This window comes from Rhinopithecus bieti, unplaced genomic scaffold (assembly GCF_001698545.2).
Source record: "Rhinopithecus bieti isolate Rb0 unplaced genomic scaffold, ASM169854v2 scaffold_71999, whole genome shotgun sequence".
In the NCBI taxonomy this organism is placed as follows: domain Eukaryota; kingdom Metazoa; phylum Chordata; class Mammalia; order Primates; family Cercopithecidae; genus Rhinopithecus; species Rhinopithecus bieti.
This window is the reverse complement of record NW_016826903.1, coordinates 173,826-191,253: the sequence shown is the minus strand read 5'-3', so window position 1 is coordinate 191,253 and position 17,428 is coordinate 173,826. Positions and strand designations below refer to the sequence as shown.

The 17,428-nt window shown below is 38.9% G+C and overlaps 1 protein-coding gene across 1 annotated transcript in view; it reads left to right on the top strand.

The window, feature by feature from the left end:
* CEP295 (centrosomal protein 295) overlaps window positions 1-17,428 on the top strand; it is a 74,862-nt gene that overhangs the window by 24,954 nt on the left and 32,480 nt on the right. Inside the window, 8 exon segments of the mRNA XM_017863687.1 lie at window positions 50-233; window positions 453-620; window positions 4,787-5,008; window positions 8,808-8,900; window positions 9,056-9,159; window positions 12,453-12,590; window positions 13,283-13,380; window positions 13,641-17,154. Of these exon segments, the coding sequence (XP_017719176.1) occupies window positions 50-233; window positions 453-620; window positions 4,787-5,008; window positions 8,808-8,900; window positions 9,056-9,159; window positions 12,453-12,590; window positions 13,283-13,380; window positions 13,641-17,154 (4,521 nt within the window).

The window sequence follows — 17,428 nt, the reverse complement described above, 5'->3', positions numbered from 1 at the left end:
CATACAAAGTTTGTGACTCAGTTTTTGTTAATTCTCTTTATTCTTGAAGAATCAGGAGAAACTAATGAAAGAACTTAAACAGTTACAGCAAGAGGACCTGGCACGTAGGAGACAGACTGTAGCACAAATGCCACCACAACTAGTTGAACTTCCATACAAACGCAGTGAAATGAAAGAAGACTGGCAGAGAGAATTGGAATTTGCCTTTGAAGATATGTACAATGCAGACAGGAGTAAGATATTTTCAGTAGGGCTTTCAGTAGTGGTTTTAATGTTTTGGTGGGATAATATGTTTGTAATGATAAAGCAGTTTTTATCTTGAAATGAGTTCTTAATTTGAAGGAGGCCCCCCATATTTTAGATTGAGACATTACTGTGACCTTTTGCATATTTGTGATCCAGTTATTTTTAATCATTTTGGAATGGAAACGTCTCTATTTTTCCTTTTTAAGAGGTGAAAGGGAATCTGATTCTGCACCTTGAACCAGAGCCCTTGCCCACTGTGACTGATCAGATTCAAGATGAAGAGCTGAACCTTTCAATGGAACAAGAAAATGTGGGTGCAGCTGAAGACCTTCCAGTGACAGAAGCTGAAATAATATGTTCTAGTGAAACAGATGGTAAAAACCCTTCTGAGCTAAATATTACAATATTTCACAGGAAAAGAAATGCTAACCATTAGCCAGCAGTTAGGAAAATCTGGTCTGATTTAAGTGCAAGCAATGAGTAATAGTGATGGGAGCAGTAGCTAAAGGAAACAATGTTTTTATATATCCATCACTGATGATCCTTTTTCATAGGTGTAGGAGGAAAGTGTATTCAGGCATACAGATGATCTGAAGATTTTCAGGTTATTTGAGTTAGGTGCTCAATTCTGAATTCATTTGAAAGATTGTATGGTAAACATACCTGATAGCAATAACTTAAGCATACCCTGAGAACGACCCTGTGTGGCATACACACCTGAATGTGTGTTCTGAGCTAGGGAATCTGGGAATAGCCAACCTGGAGATTCGTTTCTTGTCTATGAGGAACATCTGAGCCCCTGTCCCATCCTGTGGAACATGAGCCACACAGAGGATCAAGGTGTCAAGCTTTGGGTTGAATGAAAGTCGTCAGGTGGAGCTCATTAGGAAAAGGGTACTAAGTGACAGTGCTATTTAAACTGCATGCTTTTTGCAAGCAGTTGCAGTTCTTCTGTCCAGCCTGCTGCCACTGGACTCCCCCTTGTATGTATGCCCTCAGTGAAACCGCATATCTCTTTTTTTTTTTTTTTTTTGAGACAGAGTTTTGCTCTTTTTGCCAAGGCTGGAGTGCAATGGCGTGATCTCGGCTCACTGCAACCTCCGCCTCCCGGGTTCAAGCTATTCTCCTCCCTCAGCCTCCTGAATAGCTGGGATTGCAGGCATGCGCCACCACCCCGGCTAATTTTGTGTTTTTAGTAGAGACGGGGTTTCTCCATGTTGGTCAGGCTGGTCTTGAACTCCCGACCTCAGGTGATCCTCCCAAAGTGCTGGGATTACAGGCGTGAGCCTCCGCGCCCGGCGAAACCCCATATCTCATTGACTAGCTCTGGATCTCTTATTTGGCCTCTTGAATCTGGTGCCATCCCCATTTGAGTGAGTAGAGATTCAGCACAACAAAGGTCAGCACAGACTTGTCAGATCATCAGAGATCCTACTGGTATTCGGTTATTTCTAGGTACTTTGTGTGTAATGATGGATAGCACAAATTTTGATCTCTCAAACATCTCTATCTCCAACATTCTGAACTTTTTTACTTGACTGTCCCATAGTTAAAACTCCATGTCGAGCAATAAATTTATGATCTTCTCTTGCCTACTGAAACAGTCTCTACCTATCTTTTCTATCTTAGTGAATGGTATCACAGTCTGCAGTTACCCAAGCCAGACCACTGGGAGTTACCTTTAACACTTTCCTTTTACCTGCATGTCTCCTTAAAGACCTTAAATCCTCTTCATGGATTTAAGCTATTTTTGCCCCATATCTACTGGTATTGCCTTTGTTTAAAACCACTCAGGGTTTCTTATCGTCTTCGCCCTACACCCTGAACATAGCCTTTTGGGATTCCAACTTTATGTAGGCCTCCCATTAGACTCCTCAAGTGAGGGCTCTAGGCCTTATTCACGTCTCCTATATCTACATTATTCTCCAAACAGAAGCCTAAGGTTACTACTAGCAACTGGGAAAAAAAAAAGCAGCAGCAGCTTAAGGTTACTGTGTTTTGACTTTGGCATAAGCTTGGCAGAAGATGGTTTCAGGACTGACTTGCCTTCCCTCCAAGCTTTCCACGTAAATTTCATTTCTGTCCGCTGCAGAACCTTTTCTTTTCATGCTAGGTCAGTAGTGTCTTTTTTTTGTTTGTTTTGTTTGTTTGTTTGTTTTGAGACAGTCTTGCTCTGTTGCCCAGGCTGGAGTGCAATGGCACGATCTTGGCTCACCACAACCTCCGCCTCCCGGGTTCAAGCGATTCTCCTGTCTCAGCCTCCTGAGTAGCTGGGATTATAGCCACACACCACCATGCCTGGCTAATTTTTGTATTTTTAGCAGAGATGGGGTTTCATTATGTTGGCCCAGGCGGGTGTCGAACTCCTGACCTCATGATCTGCCTGCCTCTGCCTCCCAAAGTGCTGGGATTACAGACGTGAGCCACTGCACCCAGCCAGCAGTGTCTTTAAAAAGATATTCTTACGGCCATGCGCAGTGACTCATACCTGTAATCCCAGCACTTTGGGAGGCCGAGGTGGGAGGATCATTTGAGTTCAGGTGTTCGAGACCTCATAACCAACATGGTGAAACCCTGTCTCTACCAAAAACACAAAAATTAGCCGGGTGTAGTGGCGCTCACCTGTAATCCCAGCTACACGGGAGGCTGAGGCAGGAGAATCACTTGAACCTGGGAGACAGAGGCTGCAGTGAGCCGAGATCGCACCACTGCATTCCAGCCTGGGCAACAAGAGTGAAACTCCATCAAAAAAAAAAAAAAAAAAAAGATATTTTACTCTTTTATGCAACTTTTCAGTTATTTTCATTGGGAGTATCATTCAATATCTAGTTTGTCACAATGGAAGTCTTCCCTAATCTAAAGGGACAGTTACACTTTAGCTCCTGCTGATCTTATTTGGTCTTATTGACTCAGTGTTGCCAAGTGTTTGTTTGAAGTTAGGAATCTCCTTGTTTTTAAAAATGCTTACTTTTAAATATTGGCAATGAATTTACTTCTTAAAAACAAGTGGGTTGTGGAGTAATGGTAAATGAAAGAAGCCAGGCAGAAAATAACACCTAAATATATGATTCCATGTTTATATGAAGGTTTAAAAAAAAAAAAGGCAAAACTAATCTGTGATCTTGGGGTTAAAGTAGTGGCTGTTTTTAGGGGGGTAGTGACTGGGAAGGGACGTGAAGGAACCTTAGTCCTGGTGATGTTCCACATAATCTGAAAGGTGTTACATCGACATGTAAAATTCATTAAGCTATACACTTAGGTTTTGTGCACCTTGTTCTTTGTAAATTATAACTCAATTGGATTTTTTTAAATGTAAGTTAGACAAAACTACAATCTGCCCATTTTCAGCCTCTTAAAGATATTCTTAAATTTTATTCCTTGACTAAGCCAGAGAAATATATACTTGCATCACACTTTTGTCCTCTTAGAGAACTGTTCGTATTATACTGAGTTTTAGCATTAAACTATCAGCCCGCATGGGAAAATGAAGAAATACTTGTGTTGTTTTTTTGTTTTGTTTTGTTTTAACTGAAGGGATCTTTGTATGAAGATGGGTGGGAGACATTTTTCCCAGATAGTGCCAAGAATAATTTGGGAGCAGGTGATTTGCTTTCATAGCTATGATGTTTTCCTCTGTAGCTCACTAAGAAGTACAGAACCATTTTTGGGAGCATTCTCTAGTGTAGACTATAGAACCTCACAGCATATATTTTCAATATTAATCTTACCTGCAAATTAATTAGAAGTTACACGTTCAGTTATTTAGCGAGCAAAATAAACATCTTCCTGTTAAGTTTTTTAGGCTTGAAATTTGTGTTGCATACATGTTTTGGAAAATACTTGAATTCTGGCACTTTTACTATTTTCATTTGAAAATTATTTCTGGTTGTAATGGTTGGAGTCAAATAACATTGTCATGTACACTGTTAAATTGTAAATATTGAGGAAAATAAAATTGTGCTTTTAACTAGTGGTTATAGCAGTGACCAAATATAAGATGGAACAATTTGTCTGGTAATACAATAGATGCTAAATAAGTTTTTTCCCTTTTTTCTTTCTTTTAGTTCCCTTGGTAATGAAGACCCAACAGATTCCTTCAAAAGTTCTTTTTAACAAATTATTAAATAAGATCCGAAGCCAAAAATCTCTCTGGACAATTAAATCCATGTCTGAGGATGAAAGTGAAATGATTACGACTGTTAGTGAAATTGAGAGTNAAGTTACACGTTCAGTTATTTAGCGAGCAAAATAAACATCTTCCTGTTAAGTTTTTTAGGCTTGAAATTTGTGTTGCATACATGTTTTTGGAAAATACTTGAATTCTGGCACTTTTACTATTTTCATTTGAAAAATTATTTCTGGTTGTAATGGTTGGAGTCAAATAACATTGTCATGTACACTGTTAAATTGTAAATATTGAGGAAAATAAAATTGTGCTTTTAACTAGTGGTTATAGCAGTGACCAAATATAAGATGGAACAATTTGTCTGGTAATACAATAGATGCTAAATAAGTTTTTTCCCTTTTTTCTTTCTTTTAGTTCCCTTGGTAATGAAGCCCCAACAGATTCCTTCAAAAGTTCTTTTTAAAAAATTATTAAATAAGATCCGAAGCCAAAAATCTCTCTGGACAATTAAATCCATGTCTGAGGATGAAAGTGAAATGATTACGACTGTTAGTGAAATTGAGAGTAAAGCACCAACGGTTGAGTCAGGAACAATTGCCAGTGAAGAGAGAACATTATCCTCTGGGCAGGAACAAGGTATTTCTCTCCAAGAGTCTCATTTTATATAAACTCTTTTAAGTTGTTCAAAAGTAGGTTCATTTCTGAAAAATCAAATAGAAGTTAAAAGGAACAAAACATAATCCTCCTAATTAAAAGCAACAAAGAAACATTATAAACCCCTTGGTTAATCTTCTTTCAGACCACTTTTAATCTAGTATTGTTATTTATGTATATTCATTCCAATGTAATCAATGAATCAAAATTAACCAGTTCCTTATTGAGATGTTCAGGCCGTTTTCTAATTTTTCTTGGCATTTTTGTGCTACAGCGGGCATCCTTTTAGTGAAGTCTTTGCCCACATCTTTATTTCCTTCCTTAGGAAGGACTCTTTAAAGAATAACTCCTGATCAAAGGATATATGAACATGTTAATGGCTTTTGAGCATGTTGTATTCCCACCAGCTACTTGGTTTCTTATTTGCTAATTTTAAATAATTTTCTGATTGGAAAAACAGGCTATTAACTATACTTCCAGAAGTTATAAAGTATCTGTTCACATATAATTCAAGTATCTTCTTGATTGCGATTATTTTTAAAATGCGATTGGATTTGTATAGAAATGTTTGGCTTCTGTGCTTTTGAGAAAAATGACTTGTGGTCTATATTTGGGTTTTGGATTTTATCCTGAGTCCCACAGGAAGCCATGAAGTATTTTCTTCCCTTGGCCCCTTGACAGTACCTTCCCTTGGTTTTCCTACTTTACTATTTTCTCTTGCATTTTATTTGCTGTTTATCCACATCTCCACAATGACTAACCATTGTTAGTCATTGCTTAGTCTAGAGCTCATTCCTCAAGTCCCTTCTCTTTATATCAAAACTCCCTAGTTGATCTCAAATGTCACACTTTACATTATCATCTATATGCCGATGTCTCCCAAGTGTGCATTTCTATTTTTGGCTTCCTGTTTGAACTCGCCTACTTATTTAACTGTTTCCTTCTCTTGTATATCTAATAATATCTTAAATTTGTTCAGAAGTGACCTGTTGATATCCCCTCCCACCACACACTTGCTTTTCCTGTAGTATTCCACATTTCAGTATCTGGCAATATGTTAATTCCCTTGCTCAAGCCAAAAACCTTATAATCATTCTGGTTCCCTCTTTTCATATCTTATGTCCAAACCATTAGCTGATCCAGTTGGCCCTACCCTCAAAATATATCCATAGTCCAACCATTTTTTTCCACCTACATCCTAATTTAAGCCATGTTCATTTTCTAGAGTAGATTCTTGTAGTAGCCTGCTATTATCAGCCTTTGCACCTCCCTATTATCGTCTCTTAACACAGTGGTCCTCTTAAAAGCAAGTAATCTCATGTCATTTCTTTGGATGAAGCCCTCCAATAACTCAGTTTCACTCAGTAAAAACCAGAGAGTTTATAGTGGTTTCAAAGCCTTATATGACCTGCATACATACACCCCCACCACCACTACTCCCATACTCACTACCTCTCTGACTTCATTTGCCTGCCATACCTCCCTCCCCATCTTCTACACTGTAGATGCCAGCTTGCTCGCTGTTTCTCAAACAGCAAACATAGGACTCGTGGTCTTAGCAATTGCTAGTCTTTTTGACTAGACTTCTCTTTTTCTCCGGTATTTCCTTGACTCATTCCCTCACTTCCTTCACATGTTTACTCAACTATCCCTTTCTCAATAAGGCCTTTTCTGACTGTATAAAATGGCACACTTCTACTACTCCCCACCTCTACCCCAACCTCCACACCTTTCACTTCCTATCCCCTTTACCCTGCTTTCCCCCCATAGCTCTTATCAATATCTGATGGGCCCAGTAAAGTGACTTTGGTGCTTATTTTGCTTATTGTCTTAATGCCTACCCGACCCATCCATAAGGATAGAAACTTTGATTTTGTACATTGCTGTGTCCCCAGAGTCTGGACTGCTGCCTTGTACAAAACAGGTGCTCAGTTAACATTTGTTGAATTAATCGAATAATTTAAAGCAAGAGAGGTAAATTTGGAATCTAGGCATACATATGATATTTAAAGCCATAGGCATAGAAAACCACTTGGAGGGGAAGTAATTTAGTGAAAAGAGGGCTTGTAAGACCATCTGAGGGATTCCAACATCTAGAAGATGGCTAGAGAAAGAGCAGATAGCAAAGTCAGTAAAAGGAGTGGCCAGAGAAGTAGGGGAGAATATGGTGTTGAAATCCAAAAAAGGGGACTCTCATGGGGTCAATCCATGACCAAGTTCTTTTGATAAAAGGGCCTGGCCAGGTGCGGTGGCTCACGCCTGTAGTCCCAGCACTTTGGGAGGCCCAGGCAGGCGGATCACAAGGTCAGGATATCGAGACCATCCTGGCTAACACGGTGAAACCCCGTCTCCACTAAAAATACAAAAAATTTGCCAGGCGTGGTGGTGGTGGGCGCCTGTAGTCCCAGCTACTCGGGAAGCTGAGGCAGGATAATGGCGTGAACCTGGGAGGTGGAGCTTGAGATCACACCACTGTCTTCCAGTCTGGGTGGCAAAATGAGACTCTGTCTCAAAAGGAACAAACAAAAAAAAAGATAAAGGGCCTATATGAGCAGGCTTTCACCATTCTCATCTTGCTCTTTTCCCTTCCTTGCCTCACTAAAACCATGCACACTGATCTCTCAGTTCCTTGAATGGGCCAAGGTTTGTTTCTTTATCCTCATGGGGCCTTTTATACCCTTTAGTCTGTCTGGAAAGATCTCCTATACATCTTCACATTGTTTACCTGGCTGGTTCTTCCTTACCTTTCAAGTGTCTGCTTAAATGTCCTTTCCTCAGAGATATTTCATCTTGCCCCAGAAATCTACTATTTATTATACTCTATTGTATAACCCTTCACTTTTTTTTTTATATAGTACTTATCACAATTTCTATTTTTTTTTTTTTTTTTGAGACGGAATCTGCTCTGTCGCCCAGATTCCGTGGGCGTGCAGTGGCGCAATCTCGGCTCACTGCAAGCTCTGCCTCCTGGGTTTACATCATTCTCCTGCCTCAGCCTCGCGAGTAGCTGGGACTACAGGCGCCTGCCACCACGCCTGGCTAATTTTTTCTATTTTTAGTAGAGATGGGGTTTCACCATGTTAGCCAGGATGGTCTTAATCTGACCTTGTGATCCACCCACCTCGACCTCACAAAGTGCTGGGATTACAGGTGTGAGCCACTGCACCCGGCCCACAATTTCTAATTTTATAATTTTTTCTGGGATATTTATATGATGGTTCTGCCACCTACTCTGTAAAGCCTCCTTGAAGCCTTTTCTCATTCACTGTGGTATCCCCAGCATCTGCCACATAAGTAGGTGCCCAATGAATTAATGAGTGAACGAACGGATAGCTCCATGCAGAGTATCTGGCTACCCAATTATGATCAGAACAAATTGCTTTAACTTCCTTCTCTTCTCTGGTTTCACAAATTATTTTTTAAAAACCTAGTATCCAAATATATCAAAGATACACTGACATTTTGTTAGCTTCTCTTTTTTAACTTTGATATCTTGTTATTTCCACTCTGTTTATGCTTTTCTCCTGTGTTTGAAACCCTATCAGCGTATCTTTTAAATCAGTTCTTCACATTTTCGCAATTTCAGTCTTTCATCTCTGTTGTTATTAGGCTTGGGTTTAATGAGAAATGTATCTGATCATCAGGAAGGTGACTAGATCTTAACTAGATGAGACATTCAGATGGCCCTAGATTGAATCTGTTAATACCAGAATTTTATTATCTTGCTTTAGGTTTGACAATGATGATATATTCATAATAACAGTGGTATTATCTATTACAGTTGTTGAAAGTGATACACTAACAATTGAGTCTGGACCACTTGCCAGTGAAGATAAACCACTTTCGTGTGGTACAAACTCTGGAAAAGAACAAGGTATTTCTTTTTATCACATCCTCAAATTAAATTTGACTCCTGGCATCTTTTTTTTTTTTTAATAAAATTACATGTGATATATTAATAAAGGGCATTATAGTGGTGTCAAAATTCTAAATTATTGAAACTAATTTTTGTTCGGGGCATTCCCCTAGAAATAAATGAGGCTCTGCCTATCACAACTGTAGCTCAGAGTTCAGTTCTACTTCATCCTCAAGAAGAAGCAGCCAGGATTAGAATGTCAGCAAGACAGAAACAGGTAATTTGAAATTTTATTTTTAAAGGTTTATTTTTTTCCCCTAGGTACTATTATATAATTTTGTTTGGCCAATGCAATTTGTCTTAATGTCTGGCTACTGTTGATATCATGTTTTTGACATTGTCTTACACAAACATTCAGCTGATAAAATGCATGTTGTCTTTGCTCATACTGCTCATTCAACCCTTATTTCGTCTGCTTTATATTTTATATATTTGTATAGATCTTCCCTATAAAATTTATTAGCTTTTAAAAAGCAGAGACTATCTTTTAAAAAATTCAGTTTATCCTACACAGTTTCTGATACAATGCTTTGTACATAGCAAGTATACAATAAATAATTGTTGAATTAACAAGTCCTTGTCATAATATTAGACACTCAGATGGGCTTTGTAATCTCACAAGTTTTTTGAAAAATAATACTTCAGAGAAAAAAACTTTTAATATACAACCCCCTTTTATTGCTCCGTCGCCCAGGCTGGAGTACAGTGACATGATCATGGCTCACTGCAGTCTTGACCTCCTCAATTCAATCCTCTAACCTCAGCCTCCTGAGTAGCTGGGACTACAGGTATGGGCCGCCATGCCCAGCTAATTTTTTTTTTTTCTCCTAGTAGAGATGAGGTCTTGCTGTGTTGCCCAAGCTAAACTTTAACCTCTTTAGGCCAGGCATGGTGACTCATGCCTGAAATCTCAGCACTTTGGGAGGCTGAGGTGGACAGATCTCTTGAGCCCAGGAGTTTGAGACCAACCTGGCCAACATGATGAAACCCTGTCTCTACTAAGAATACAAAAATCAGCCAGGTGTGGTGACACACATCTGTAGTCCCAGCTACCCGGGAGGCTAAGGTGGGAGGATTGCTTGAACCCAGGAGGTGGAGGTTGCAGTGAGTCAAGATCACACCACTGCACTCCAGCCTGGATGACAGAGTGAGACTCCTTCTCAAAAAAAAAGAGAAAAATCTACTTAACTTATAATTTTGGTCTCCTCTACTTTTAATACTTTTAATAAAATATTTTTTAACCCAACTTACCTTGAAGGAGGCTAATTATTACTAAGCAAGCCAGTTTATAGTCCTAGTTAGTTTTTTTCAGAAATACAGCTGGAGAATGATAATTCCGTGAGCCAGTATTTCTTGTCAGATAAACACTTTCTCAGGCCGGGCGCAGTGGCTCATACCTGTCATCCCAGTACTTTGGGGGGCTTAGGTGGGTGAATCACCCGAGGTCATGAGTTTGAGACCAGCCTGGCCAACATGGTGAAACCTCATCTCTACTAAAACTACAAAAATTCTCTGGGCGTGGTGGTGCGCACCTATAATTCCAGCTACTCAGAAGGCTGAGGTAGGAGAATCACTTGAACACAAGAGGCGGAGGTTGCAGTCAGCCAAGATTGTGCCACTGCATTCAGCCTGGGCGACAAAATTATCTCAAAAAAAAAAAAAAATTTTTTTTTTCGTTAATAGCCTGGAACAGTATTGTTCAGTAGCAATTTCTGTGATGATGGAAATGTTCTATATCTATGTCCAGTATGTACCTGTTAGCCCCATGGGCTGTTGAATACTCAAAATGTTGTTAGTGTAACTGAGGAACTGAATTTTAAGTTTTATTTAATTTTAATTAAATTTAAGTAGTCACATATAGCTAGTAACCACTGTATGGATAGTACAGTTGTAGATGTACTACAGAACTGTAAACAGTCTAAATTCAGGGGTTCCTATGAGTAAGGGAAAGTAAGGAAGAGGAGCTGTCTAGGAACTCAGTTTAAGTCACTGTTGCCTAACTAGGAATAGGTAAAGAATCGGGTCAAAACATTTTTTATTTTGAAAACAAGATCATTGTTCATTATCTCTAGTTCTTTATGTAATAAAACAACGTGCATGCCTTTTTTTACTTATTCAGTAAATATTTATCTGTCTATCAGGGACTGTACAGTGGTCCCTGCTTACCTACAGGGTATATGTTCCAAGACCCCTCGTGGATGCTTGATAGTACCAAACTGCAGATAATATTGATTTTTGATTTCTGTATATACTATGGGTGAATTTATTTTTCCTGCTTTATAATTCCACTGATAGAAGATTTACTCTTACCATAGATCTTAGCAATCAGCTTATCATTCTTTTTCTTTCCTTATTGAGAATTTTCAGCTTTTCACTAAAAGGAAGCACTTTGCAGCCTCTCTTTGACATATCTAAATTGCCAGCATTACTACTCTTGTGCTTTGGAGCCATTTTAAAGTAAAATAAGGGTTATTTGAACACAAGCACAACACAGTTGATGCTGCAACAGGCAAGTTTTTGTAACCAAGATGGCTACTAAGTAACAAATGGCTCGGTCCAGTTTACAGCATGGATATGCTGGACAAAGGGATTATTCATGTTTTCAGCAGTATAGAGCAGGACAGTACAAGATTTCATCACACTATTTAGAATAGTGCATAATTTAAAACATGAATTATTTCTGGAATTTTCTGTTTAAGATTTTCTGGCTGCTATTGACCCTGAGTAATTAAACCACAAAAGCTAAATTGCAGATAGGAGGAGACTAAGGTGCTGGATTTGGCAGGCTAGTTTTGTTCTCATGAACTCAAAACACGTTCATATTACTTAGAGTGTGAGTGTGCTTGTGTAATACTAGAGTTTATGTGTTATCTTTCTGCCGTTTTCTTCTGTTCCATGCCTGACAAAAAAGACACAGAATGTTTTTCATTGCATCTAGATAACTATACCTCTTAATGAGTATGGGTAAGAAATCAAAGTATTTTAGGAGGCCTTGATATTTAATTTCTTTACTCATTATTGATACTATTAAATGTGTGAACGTAGAATTTGGCTGTACATCGTTTGCTACTTCAGGGTAGTTCTTCAGTGGTGATCAGGGTTTCCCTGTGCTCTCAGAAAGTAGAAATAGTTTATTTATTTATTCTTTCTTTTCCTTCTGCCTTTTTTTACTTCTATCCCTTTTTCCCATTTCCCATCTTTTACTCCCATCCCCAGTCTAGGAATCCCAGCACTTTGGGAGGCTTAGGTGGGTGGATCACCCAAGGTTGGAGTTTGAGACCAGCCTGGCCAACATGGTGAAACCCTGCCTCTACTAAAACTACAAAACTACTTAGAATAGCTGTTCAACAGCTACTCAGTGCCAACAACAGAGATAAAGCATCACCACTTACTTCTTTGAAAATTGGTACTCTTGGTGAAGAAACCTAATTTCTTTTAAATAGAATATGTGTTAGCTTTGCCTTTGTATGAGTTTGTTGTTAATAGATCAATAGTATTTTTGTTACCTAGATAATGGAAATAGAAGAGCAGAAGCAAAAGCAATTGGAATTACTTGAACAAATTGAACAGCAAAAATTAAGATTAGAAACTGACTGCTTCAGGGCTCAGCTGGAAGAAGAAAAAAGAAAAAAAACTCAACCGACTGGGGTAGGATGCAGAAAATCTCATCACTACATAAATCGTTTGGTGAGAGGGACAAGAAAATATGAGCACTTATAGCATTTTAAAAAAGTAAAATGGATGGTCAGGCATGGTGGCTCATGCCTGTAATCTCAGCACTTTGGGAGGCCGAAACGGGCAGAGCACTTCAGGTCAGGAGTTCGAGAGCAGCCTGGCCAATGTGGTGAAACCCCATCTCTACTAAAAATACAAAAATTAGCTGGGCGTGGTGGCACGTGGCCTGTAATCCCAGCTACTCCGGTGGGTGAGGCAGGAGAATCGCTTGAACCTGGGAGGTGGAGGTTGCAGAGCGAGACTCCATCTCAAAAAATAACAATAATAATAATAAAAGTAAAATGCCTTTGTAATTCTTATTTGGTCTTTTTTTAATATAATGTATGTATATATGAATAAATTTGCATCAGTTACGGCTTTCATCTTTCAGTTTCTATAGGATATTAATAGATATGAACATGGTTTGTAGGTAATGCGTACGTTGAGCTTTTGGACGTGCACTAAAGGAGAATGCCAGATTAGTTCATTTCTTACTAATGGAAATGCCAGTCATTTTGTAAAAAATAAAGCTGTATAGAAGTTTACAATTATAGAACTGGATGTAAAAATACCTCAATACTTATTTCTAAATTTGCTTTTTAATTAGTAACTTTGTCTTTTATTAGGTTGGCATTGCTCCAGCATCATGTGCTGTAATTTCTGATGAAGATAGTCATAGGCAGATGATTCGTAACTATCAACATCAGCTTTTACAACAAAACAGGTATTAGCTAGGTTATAATTTATATGTGATCATATGTGGCTACATTTTTAGGATTTATTATTTCGTTTACATGAGGATCTAATTTGGATTTCCTTAGAACTATGGCATTTAGAACTGCCATTCTTAAAGGACAGTGTGAGTATAATTTCTTTTCACCATGAGTATTACCAATCCTAGATTGCTGTTTGTTAAAGTTAATGTATAGATATGGGGCTTTTTGTTTTTCATTAAAAAAGAATATTTGCTTTTGTTTTTGTTAGGTTACACAGGCAGTCTGTTGAAACAGCCAGGAAGCGATTACTTGAATATCAAACTATGTTAAAAGAAAGGTGCCCATCGATGTCAGCTCCATCACTGATAACTGATTCTGTCGTATCAGTGCCGTCATGGAAATCTGAGAGACCAACTGCTATATCAGAGCACTGGGATCAAGGTCAGAGACTCAAGTTGAGTCCTGACAAATACCAACCCATACAACCTATACAGACCTCCAAATTAGAACAAGATCATTTTCAGGTAGCGAAACAAAATGACTTTCCACAAAGACAGGTGGAAACAGCAGAACCATCAGGCGCTTCAGATACTTTAACCAATCAGTCTTTAGAATCACAAGAACATCTAAGGCAATTCTCTCAGACCGAAACACAACAGAGAGACTATAAATTGGTCCCCGAAAATTCTGAGACACTTTCAAGGGCTTTGTCACATGACAGGCAACTAATATCACAGGATGCTAGAAAAATATCTGAAACATTTAGGGCAACAACTTTTCAAAGTTTAGATTCCCAACAATTGTTCTCAGAGAATAGTGAAAATATATCTTCCCATCTAACTGAACCTTCTTCATTTGTACCACTGGTACCTCAGTGTTCTTTTAGTTCTCTGCCTGTTAAAGTTGAAACAGGAAACATTCAAGAACCCTTTTCAGCCATGAGCAAAAGTACAGTTTCCACAAGCCATTCTATAATCAACCAAATGTATGATAGGCCTTTGCTATCCTCAGAGAATATCACAGTCCAGCAAGGTAATATGAAGGCCCTCCAAGAACAGTTAGACCTACAGAAGAAAGTTCTTCAGGCAAGACAGGAAGCTCAGGAACAGTTGCTTTTGTGCAAACAGAAAGAATTGGAACAGCAAACTGGCCTCTCGGTATTCCTTCCCTTGGTAACTCCAGATTTATCTGCTTTATTGCCTTCTGCCAAAGCAGATTTGGGGAGAACGCAGGAATCTTCACCAACGAAGAATAATACTGCAGTTTCCTCAGACCATGATGTGATCTCACAACTTCAGGATAGGCTTTTGAGTCTTTCACAGCCTATCCTATCACAGCAAAATAATTTTAAATTTCTCCAAGAGCAGTTGAATATTCAGAAGGATAGCCTTCAGGCTAGGCGAGAAGCTCAGGAAGTATCGTGTGTACATAAACAGAGTGAATTAGATGGAAGAGTATGTTCTGAACAGGCTGAGCCCTCTTCTTTCCCATTTCAGGTAGCTCAGCATACATTTACTTCACTACCATCTGCTGATACGAAATCTGGAAAAATACAGGAGCAATATTCATCTAAGAGTGATAAAGGACTTGTTTCATGCCAGTCTGACATCCCCAAATCTCAGGATGAGTCTTTGAGTTTCCTACAGCAGTTCCTACCTCTACATGATAGTTTGAAGTTGCTCCAAGAACAGTTGACTAAACAGAGGGATACTCTTCAGGCTAGGCATGAAGCTCAGGTGGAATTACTTTTACATAGACAAAGAGATTTGGGGGACAGTAAGTCTGGGCCAGTGAGCTCTTCATCCTCACCAATGGTGGTTCAGCATTCAGTTGCTTCACAAGCTTCTGCTAAAGCTGAGCCTAGGAGAATTCAGGAGCTTTATTTATCTGAGAAGGAGAATGTCGTTCCCTCCAGTCATTTGATAATCCCAACATTTCAGGATAAGTCTCTTAGTTTTCCACAACATAGCCTGCCACAGCAAGAAAATTTGACAATACTCCAAGAACAGTCACAAATACAAAGGGTAATACTTGGTGCTAAAGAAGGAACTCAGGAATTTGTACACAAAGAAAGTGAATTGGAGAAAAAGATTTCTTCTGAACAGACTGGCACCTCTTCATCCCTTTCCCAGGTAGATGAATCTGAGAGATTCCAGGAATGTATATCAATCAAGAGTGACAGTACCATTCCCTTAAGCCATCCTAAGATCCCAAGATGTCAGGAAAGACTTTTGAGAGTTTCACAACATATGCTACCTCTACAAGATAATTTGGAGGAACACCAAGCATGGCTAGACACTGAGAAAGAAGCCTTTCATTTCAGCCAGAAAACCCAAGAAAATACAGCTTCTGAACAAAGTGGCTCATCTTCATTCATACCCCAGTTGGTACAGCTTTCATTTACCTCGTTAGCTTCAGCTGAGTCTGGCACAATCCTGGAACCTCTTTTAACAGAGAGTGAAAGTAAAATTTTTTCAGGCCACCTTCAGATCCCACAATTGCAGGATAGACTTTTGAGGATATCGCAACTTATCCAGCCTCAACAAGATAATTTGAAGGCACTTCAAGAACAGTTAGCTGCACAGAGAGAGGCCATCATTCTAGCTAGACAAGAAGCTCGGGAAGAATTACTTTTACATCAACAGAGTGAATGGGAGGGAAGAATATCTCCCGAGCAGGTTGACACCTCTTCCTTACCCCTAGTACCACAGCATTCATTCACCTCATTACCTCTTACTGAATCTGAAAGAAACCAAGAACCATCTTCAATTAACAGTGATAATATGGTATCCTCAGGTCACTCAGCGATAACATTGCCTGATAGGCCGTTGGGCTTATCACATCTTGTTTTACCTCAGCAAGATAATTCGATTGCACTTGAAGAACACTTGCATGCACAGACAGATTTACTTCCTTCTATTGAGAAAACCCAGAAAGAACTGGTTTTGTCACAACCATGTAAATTTGAGGAAAAGGTATCTTCTGAGCATTTTATCCAGTCTCACCATGGTGATTTGCAGGTACTTCAACAGCAGTTAGATACACAGAAGAAAGCCATTCGATCTATACAGGAAGTCCAAGAAGAATTGCTTTTGCAAAGATTAAGTGAATTGGAGAAAAGAGTATCATCTGAACAAGTTAGCTCCTCTTCATTCTTATCCCAGGTAGTACTGCCTATTGTTGACTCTGAAAGAACCCAGAAGTCTTTCCCAACCAAAGGTAATGATACTGTTCCCTCAAGTCATCCTGAGATCCCAAGATTACAAGATAGACTTTTGAGTTTATCACAGCCTGTTCTGCCTCAGCAAGATAATTTGGCAGCACAATTGGATGCACAAAGGGAAGTAGTGTATTCTTATGAGAAACCCCAGGAAGAACTGCCTTTAAACAAACAAAGGAAGTTGAACAAAAGTGAATCTGCTGAGCATACTGTCCCCTCTTTGTTGCTACCCAAGGAAACAGAGCATTCATTTATTCCACTACCTTTTGCAGAAGCTAAACCTAAAAGCACTTGTGAATTGTATTCATCCCAGAATGAACATGCAGCTCCCCCAAGTGGTCCTGTGATCCCAAGGTTTCAAGATAGACTTCTGAGTTTTTCACAGCCTGTCTTAGCTCAGCAAGATAACTTGGGACTTCAGAAGCAGTTGGATCTACAAAGAGAAGTTTTGCATTATAGCCAGAAAGCCCAAGAAAAATTGCTTGTACAGAGACAAACAGCATTGCAGCAGCAGATACAGAAACATGAAGAGACTTTGAAGGATTTCTTTAAAGACAGTCAGGTATGTTTTAAACCTGAATAGTAATGAAACTATAGAAGTTTAAACCCAAATCAGTTTTTAATACTAGGGTTACAAGTTTTCAATTATTGAGAATAAGTACCTTATTCTGTGACCTTAACTGTGCTTTGATTTTCCACCCTAAATGATATGGAAGTTAAAACAAAAATCAATCCACCCACATGGTGTTTATGAGGTTAAGAGTTATGTGAAGCCCAATTAATTTATTTTTTTAAATTTTCTTTTGTTTTTTCTTTCTTTTTTTTTTTTTTTTTTT